Below are 8,686 nucleotides of genomic sequence, written 5' to 3'. Positions count from 1 at the left end.
GTCTCAGTTCTATTTGAGGAACCAAGAAATGTCCCCTGTGAAAGGAGAAGTGTGCATGGCCCCCGGATACACATACCCCACCTCTGTCCCCAACGGAGTGCCCATTCTCTGGAAAGCCACAAACATTCCAAGACTGGACTTCTGCTGAATCATCCCGAATTCTTTGAATTCCACGGGTCTAGGGAAAGATGTGGGTGAGGTGATCAGAGGCGGGGCAAGATCCCCAAAGAGGTTAAATAGGTCACCTTCACCCTGGGAGTTCACCCTGGTCTCCCCTGAGCAGAGGGACCCACACACAGAGACCTTCTCCCCGGCTCCTGGCACCATGGCTCCCCTGAAGACAGTGCTCCTGGTCGCCGTCCTCCTGGGGGCTCTTCTGCAGGACACCCACGCAGGTGAGAGCAGAGGAAAGACACAGGAGGAAGGGACACTGGGCAAGGAGGGGTGGGGCCGCTAAGACCACAGCAGCTGCACACGCACATTATTCCTGCACCCCACTTACTCCTGCAAAGGTGTGAGAGGCTGGCAGCAATAGGATTTAGAGGGAGGCGTTCAAAGGAAAATGATGATGATGAAGAGGAGGAGGAGGAAGATGAATGTCCTAGGACTTGGGGCTCAGCTTCTGAGGAAAAAATTGCTTGCACATCTCCCCCTGCAAATGTCATGAGGCAGTGACTGTGATTGTGTTTTGACAGTGGACAAGGAGCAATTCTCACAAGTATTTGTTAAGAGTCTGTTTATTTAATGGGTTTTTATATACAGTGAGGGGCTTCCCTGGTAGCTCAGCTGGTAAAGAATCCACCTGCAATGCAGGAGACCCCGGTTCGATTCCTGGGTTGGGAAGATCCGCTGGAGAAGGAACAGGAAAACTCCAGTTTTCATGGGCTTTCCTGGTGGCCCAGACAGTAAAGATCCTCCCGCAAGGCGGGAGACCTGGGTTTGGAAGATCCCGTGGAGGAGGATATGGCAACCCTCTCTAGTATTCCTGCCAGGAGAAGCCCCATGGACAGAGGAGCCTTGCGGGGCTACAGTCCATGCAGTGTCAAAGAGTTGGACACGACCGAGCACCTAAGCACAGCACAGTATATAGAATGAGAGGGCTGGCATCAAGGCAGGAGCACACGACCCCAGAGCAGGTGAAAAAAAAGAGATTTTTATACTCAGTTGGGAAAGGAAGGCTGAGCTAAGATTACTATTTTAGAGAAACAAAGCTGGTTAGCACCCCGTGTGGTGACACAGTGACAGGGCCACAGTCTTCGGGGCTAGCTTAATTGGGGTGACCTTCACAGTTGGCTGCATGTCTCACTTTTGTAAAAGTCTGGGCCTGGCCAGCTCCGTGTCAGTCAAACCAAGCTCCATCCGCAAGATGGTGAGAGGACACTCCGAGGCTTCTCAGAAAGCACCTTGTGGTGGTCTGAATTGAAGTCACAGATCGTCTGTTTGCCAGTTTGCAGATGCTGGATATTTTTTCTCCTGCTAAGATGAGGACACCAAGCCCCGGGGAAGTGTGTTCACACCCGGGCCTCCACTTTCTCATCTGTAGAATGGGGTAGTGACAGCACCTGTCTTCAGGTGTGCTTGAGGACTGAAAGAACAGCTACAGCCAAGGGTCAGCCCAGAGCCTGGTCCAGAGTCAACGTTTGGTGATTCAGGGCTGGTCTGAGTGTGAGCACACATGGATGCACACACATGCAGACACACACATATATGCGCAGACTCCCCAGGCACATACAGATCCACACCTGCACACAGATCTCCACACACAAATGTGCACACGCACAAAGACGCACACACAGGCATGTGTACACAAATCCTCTCAAACACATATAGACATGTGCACAGACAGACACACAAACACCGCAGGGCCCCTCAAAGCACACACACGACCTCATGCACACAAACGTGCACACTCTGACACACAGACTCACACACAGAGACACAGGTGCAGACCCCTCACATACTCCCCCACACAGAAACATGATCACAGAGCCCCTCAAGGAGACCTCTCCCAACCACACAGACACACACATGTAGAAATGCACACGCAAGGACCCACATGATACCACACACACACAGACTCCTCACCACAGAGACACACACACGTTCTGGCCCTCACAGACCCTCCCCAAGCAGACATGCGCACACATACCTGTTCCTGCTTGGCCTTCCCCGCAGCTCGAGCAGGCAACGTGGGCCGGGAGTGCTGCCTGCAGTTCTACAAAGGATCCATTCCCCAAAAGGTGCTGGTGGGTTGGTACCAGACCTCGGACGATTGTCCCAACAAAGCCATTGTGTAAGTCTGCCCCTGCTGTTCCCCTCTGCCCCCCTTCTTACCCCAGGAGCTGAACGTGGGAGAAGGTGGACCCTGGAGCTCCTGGAAGGGCCACTGCGGAGGGGAGAGGACAGACCGGGGCCTTCATCCCTTGTCGCCCTGGTCCTGCTCCTCAGGGCCACTCCCACTCCACACTCCGTGAACCCCCAAAGGACCTCAGGCTGTGAGGTCTAAGCTCTTCATACATTTATGAGGAAAGGGAGGCCCTGAGAGACATGGGACAGCCCCACGCACAGGGGCAGTCAGCGCCCTACGTGGTCGCCTCTGCAGCCTGGGCCCGAACCCTGAGCCCCTCCTAGGCACCCCTCATCCCCAGGGTTACGTGGATGCAGATGGTCTGAGGTGGGGAGCAAAGCTGTGCAGCCCTGGCTCCCTGGAAGGGTCGGGAATCACTGAGGACAGAGTGTGGGGTCCCAGAACTGCCACTGCCACCCTGGGTGACTTCAGGCGAGTTCCAGCCCCTCTTGGGGGCTTGGGTCCTGGTCATCACAGGGCGAGGCTGTGCCAGGACTCCGGAAGGCCTCCCTGCCCTGACCCCCCACCATGGTGTTCTCCCTCCATGTAGGCTGGTGACTCGCTCTGGTAGAACCATTTGTGCAAACCCCAAGGACAAAACGGTGAAGAAGGCAATGAAATACTTGCAGAAACAGAAGAAGTCACCTGCTTCGGCCCTCCAGGAGTCCTGACCCCTCCTGGACTTCTTGTAGACCTCCCGCCTCCATGTTCATTACCCCAACCCCCAGCTCCTGGAGCCAGAGGAGGCCCTACAAGGATAAGGAGGCCCCTTGTCCCCTTTTCTGATTAAAGTCTTTCTCCCCCAGTCTGGGTTCAGCGTGTTCTGTCCACCCTGGCCTGTCGCCCTGGAAGGGCCCTCAGAGAACATCTAGTCTCTCCCTGTTCACGTTAGAGAAGGAAGCTGAAGCTTCGGGTGCAGACCACCCTCAGGGAGAGGGGGCCCCGGGAGAGAGATGGAGGCAGGGGTGGGGCTGAGGGATGTGGGATGAGCAGGGCAGGGGTGACAAGAGGCTGGTTGCCCACCCCAGCTCTGCTGTATGAGAGCAGGAAGAAGCCCTGGGAAGGGGCTTCCAGCTAGCCTCCCATCTAATCTGCCCCTGGCCTCCTCACGCCTGATCCCAATTCCACGAATGTTTCCAGGATTCTTTCCAGGCAGGCTGGGGTTCTGCCAAGTACTGGGGAGCTCCCTGGCGCCAGGGACTCCTGCAGCCCCTTCTCCATCTTGCCTACCTCTCAGCCCCCAACCACACACTGCAGCCCAGCCAGCCCCAGAGGGTCTTTGTAAGCCCAGCTGCGCCCCCCCTCTTCTGGCTCCAACTCCAGGCCGGCTCCCAAGGCTGGAGTTACTCCCCCTTGTCCTGAGTACCCCGCCCCAGCCTCACCCCTGCACCCACTCAGCCCCATGGCTTCCAGCCCTCATCTCCCACTCTGAGCAGGCTGCTTCCCACATTGTCCGTGATTCCTGCTGACCTGAAGTGTGAGCCCCGCCCTACCAGGTGACATCGCACCCAGCCTCAGCCCAAGCCAGCCTGCGGGAAGCCATCCTGGCTGCCACCCCTCCCGCCTCTCCTGCTCTTCGGGACGGTAGGGCAGCCCATGGGGGTTGTTTTCCTGTTGACTCCTGTGAGGGTCTGTAGTCCTGATTCCTCTATCATATTGGGAGCTCAGTGAGCCCCCCTAGAGAATCCACAGCCCATGTGCTCAGAAGGATGGAGAAGGACCCATCCCCAAACCCCTCTGACCAGGCCCAGCTGAGGACTGGAGTCATGGGGAATGGATAGAAGTTGGGATCTTCAGATTCTAGATCTGTCTCACTCTCCTCACCAGCCGTGGGCCTGTGGCTTCTCTCTCTGGGGCGAAGTCTAGGGACAGGGGCAGTGCGTCCTTCTCTCATGGAATTCCGTGTTATTTGGCGGGGCTGCAAATGAGAGTTCTTTTCGGGCAAAGTTTATGCCCTCTGCTGCCGCCTTGTGGTCAATGTTTTATTGATGGGCAGACATCAGAGCCAAGCCAACGAATAAAAGTGATGATAATAATAAGGTTGACGATGGTGGTGAATTATCTTATCCGTGACCCCAGGGTCTTCTCAGCCACAGTTGGGCTCTTTCTCTGCCCCTGGTCCCAAGGAGTATCCCTCGAACAACCACCTCTGATCCAGAGTCTTTGGGGGCAGCCCAGTCTGAGTCCTTTGTGGGAAAATATTGTCTGGATCCACAGTGTAAGGAGTGGGGAAAAGATGATCTCAAAATTAGGGGAGGCAAGGAGATGCTCCTGTGACAGCAAGGGAGAACAAGGGCTGGAGCCTAGACCTCCTCACCCTGCAATAATGACACTCAGGAAATTCCCTGATGGTCCAGTGGTTAGCTCTTGGCACATTTGCTGCTGTTGTCCTGGGTTCAATCCCTGGTCAGGGAACTAAGATCTTGCTAAGCCACGCGGCACAGCCAAAAAAAAAAGAAGAAGAGAGACACTCAGAGATCATGCATGTAATCCCAGTGCATTGCAAACTCGCCTTAAAAGAATAAGAACTTTTTTCCTAGTGAAATCTTCCTGCTGCTGCTAAGTCGCTTCAGTCGTGTCTGACTCTGTGCGACCCCATAGACAGCAGCCCACCAGGCTCCCCCGTCCCTGGGATTCTCCAGGCAAGAACACTGGAGTGGGTAGCCATTTGAGGCCCTTCTTGTGAACTTGGATAAGTAGAGGACTATGAACAGGTAAAGAGGGGTGGGGGGCTGGGGGTCACAGAGCAAGGGGGTGTGTGGCTTAAAGGTCCCTCAGTGGAAGAGAGGTGGAGCCAGGACTGGCAACAACATGCAGGATTCGGAATCCAGGTGTTTACTAGCAGGGTCAGGTGCAAGGTGGGTGGGGGGAAGAGGCAGGAGATGGAACCAGCCATCATGTTCCCCTGGGAAGGGGCCATTTTAAGGAATCATGACAGGGAGACTTGCCCAAAAGTAGGGAGGCAGGAAGCAAGAGGACAGGGCAGGGACCAGAGAACACAGAACAGTTGGGAGGCGCACTGGCCTCTCATTGTTCCTTCCACCTGGAAGGTGCTTCATCTCTTCCGCATCTGAAATCCAGTCCCCCTTCTGAGCTCAGCTCAAATGCTGCCTCCCTCAGGAAGCCCTCCCCGACCTCCTTGGTTGCAGCTGATGCCCCACTCTGTACCCTCCTCCAGCTCCCTGCTTTTGCTTTCGCTTTATCACACTGTCACCTGTAAATATAGTTACTTGCAAGTCTGACTCCCTGATGAGCTCCTTGGGGCAGGTATTTCTGACAGGCAACTCGGTACTTCCTGATTCATTTATGAGAAGGAGGAAGTGCTTTGTGTATAGTGGACATTTGAGATATATATTTTCATCAACAAGCCCCCGTGTGAATCCCATGAGGAGCACGTCAAGAAAGAAGGTCCCAGAGGAGCGGTGCCTGGATAAGGTAACTGCGCTTCAGTCTAGGCATTGACGTGGAATTCAGAATTGGGATACTCTTCAGAATTGCGCTGCTCTTCAGTTGCCCATCAGAGGGCGCTCCAGCTCTCAATAAAAATGGATGTACCTGACCACCAGGGCCCTGGCCTCAGCGCGGTCCCCAGGGGCTGAAGTCACCCACGTCGGATTATAGCTGCTCAAGGCCTCGGGTCAGCGTGTCTGTGGCTGGCCAGCTCTTCTCCTGAGGGAACTGGACAGGGAAACACTGCCAGGGGTTAACAGGATGAAGAGGAAGAAGGAAAACCACTGCTAGGGATTGCAGGGCCGCTAATTTCAGATGCGACGTAGGCAGTGCTGAGAGCACCGAGCTAGGGCCTTTTTCACCGCGTTTTTTTAGATTCTGAATGTGTCTATTTGGCATACATTTGTCACAAGTTACACCTTCCCTGTGATCTGGCTCTCAAAGGGACGCAAAAATCATACTGCAAACTTTTCAACCAATCCCGAGTCCCCCCAGCCATCTCCTTTATATAACTCACTTCCCAAACCAGTATTTCCCCAAATCACTAAGCACTGGGTACCAGACAATGAGGGACAGCGCCCGCGCTCCAAAACCCGCTATCATGACTCCCACAGGCCGGTCCTCAATCGTTGTCCCACTCCTGCCTTGCTTTTTCCATGGAAACCCAATAAGGGTTGTGGCCTCAGCCTTCCCCACGCTTCTCTTTCTGCCCTGTGGGCTGGCATGGCCCCTCCTCTTGGGAAAGGTAAGTAATAATGGCATTGAGTCACCTACATACATTTAAATCCCATGAGTACATTTTATTTATTTATTTTTATTGAAGCATAGTTGATTATAATGTTGAGTTAATTTCCATTGTTCAGTAAAGTGACTCAGTTATTTATACATGTGTATATAAAATTCTCCAAGCCAGACTTCAGCATTATGTGAACCGTGAACTTCCTGATGTTCAAGCTGGTTTTAGAAAAGGCAGAGGAACCAGAGATCAAATTGCCAACATCCGCTGGATCATGGAAAAAGCAAGAGAGTTCCAGAAAAACATCTATTTCTGCTTTATTGACTATGCCAAAGCCTTTGACTGTATGGATCACAATAAACTGTGGAAAATTCTGAAAGAGATGGGAATACCAGACCACCTGACCTGCCTCTTGAGAAATTTGTATGCAGGTCAGGAAGCAACAGTTAGAACTGGACATGGAACAACAGACTGGTTCCAAATAGGAAAAGGAGTTCGTCAAGGCTGTATATTGTCACCCTAATATGCAGAGTATATCATGAGAAACGCTGGACTGGAAGAAACACAAGCTGGAATCAAGATTGCCAGGAGAAATATCAATAACCTCAGATATGCAGATGACACCACCCTTATGGCAGAAAGTGAAGAGGAACTAAAAAGCCTCTTGATGAAAGTGAAAGTGGAGAGTGAAAAAGTTGGCTGAAAGCTCAACATTCAGAAAACGAAGATCATGGCATCCGGTCCCATCACTTCATGGGAAGTAGATGGGGAAACAGTGGAAACAGTGTCAGACTTTATTTTTTTGGGCTCCAAAATCATCACAGATGGTGACTGCAGCCCTGAAATTAAAAGACGCTTACTCCTTGGAAGGAAAGTTATGACCAACCTAGATAGCACATTCAAAAGCAGAGACATTACTTTGCCAACAAAGGTCTGTCTAGTCAAGGCTATGGTTTTTCCTGTGGTCATGTATGGATGTGAGAGTTGGACTGTGAAGAAGGCTGAGTGCCGAAGAATTGATGCTTTTGAACTGTGGTGTTGGAGAAGACTCTTGAGAGTCCCTTGGACTGCAAGGAGATCCAACCAGTCCATTCTGAAGGAGATCAGCCCTGGGATTTCTTTGGAAGGAATGATGCTAAAGCTGAAACTCCAGTACTTTGGCCACCTCATGCAAAGAGTTGACTCATTGGAAAAGACTCTGATGGTGGGAGGGATTGGGGGCAGGAGGAGAAGGGGACGACAGAGGATGAGATGGCTGGATGGCATCACTGACTCGATGGACCTGAGTCTGAGTGAACTCCTGGAGTTGGTGATGGACAGGGAGGCCTGGCATGCTGTGATTCATGGGGTCGCAAAGAGTTGGACACGACTGAGCGACTGAACTGAACTGAGCAACTGAGCACACATCTTGAAATTGACACTCTAGGGGTAATGGCCTAAACCAATTCCAGCACCTTTGGTGAAAACTTCCTACTTGGCTGAGCCCTCACCCATACTTGGTAGCGGATCCATGTGCAGCTTCCCCTCCCCAACACAGGAAGCAGGCGGCTCTAGGTGCATAGCAAAGCTAGGTCTCTGATCTCCTGCCAACAATCTGAGCCGGCCAGGGTTGCTCCGTGGGATGCTTGGCTGCACACGGAACCCCCTGCTTGATGTTGTAACTCAAGCGCCCCCTCGGTTTGGAGCAGGTCTGGGCTCTGACTTGTTCTCTTCCTCCCACTCTCCAGCCCCAAAGGCCCTGCTTTCAGCACCCTTCCAGCTCTCTTGTGGTTCCTCTTGTGGTTCTGTTTCGGCTATGTCTTAACCCCAAGGAAGGTGTGGTTTGCTCTGCTGCCCACACCACTAGGTGCTTTAAAGTGACTTCAAAGAAAAGGGGAACGCCCCAACTGTTTGCTGTCCGATTTTGGAGATGACCTTAGAAAGAGTTCACCGAAAAATGATTCCTCAGCCCCACCCAGGCCCAATGACAAAATGTCCAAGGACCTGGGTAACCTTTGCCTTTAAAGGTCATCAGGTGATGGTCACAGCTCATTCTCTGGGTCTCACCCAGTCTCCAAATGTAAATTGTGGTTTTCAGTGATATCTGAGACTGTTTTGGCTCCAAAACCTCCCCTCAGAGCTGCTGTCTTCAAAAGTCCACAGGTGTGAGGACC

The 8,686-nt window shown here is 52.7% G+C and overlaps 1 protein-coding gene across 1 annotated transcript; it reads left to right on the top strand.

Moving 5' to 3' along the window:
* Positions 1-202: 202 nt before the first annotated feature.
* On the top strand, positions 203-3,152 carry CCL17 (C-C motif chemokine ligand 17). The gene is made up of 3 exons (XM_027514525.1): positions 203-395; positions 2,176-2,293; positions 2,898-3,152. Exons 1-3 carry the CDS (start codon positions 326-328, stop codon positions 3,016-3,018), a joined length of 309 nt encoding a protein of 102 aa, XP_027370326.1. The 5' UTR covers positions 203-325; the 3' UTR covers positions 3,019-3,152.
* Positions 3,153-8,686: the final 5,534 nt, after the last annotated feature.

This window comes from Bos indicus x Bos taurus, chromosome 18, assembly GCF_003369695.1.
Source record: "Bos indicus x Bos taurus breed Angus x Brahman F1 hybrid chromosome 18, Bos_hybrid_MaternalHap_v2.0, whole genome shotgun sequence".
Taxonomy (NCBI): domain Eukaryota; kingdom Metazoa; phylum Chordata; class Mammalia; order Artiodactyla; family Bovidae; genus Bos; species Bos indicus x Bos taurus.
This window is presented reverse-complemented; position numbering and strand designations above follow the sequence as displayed.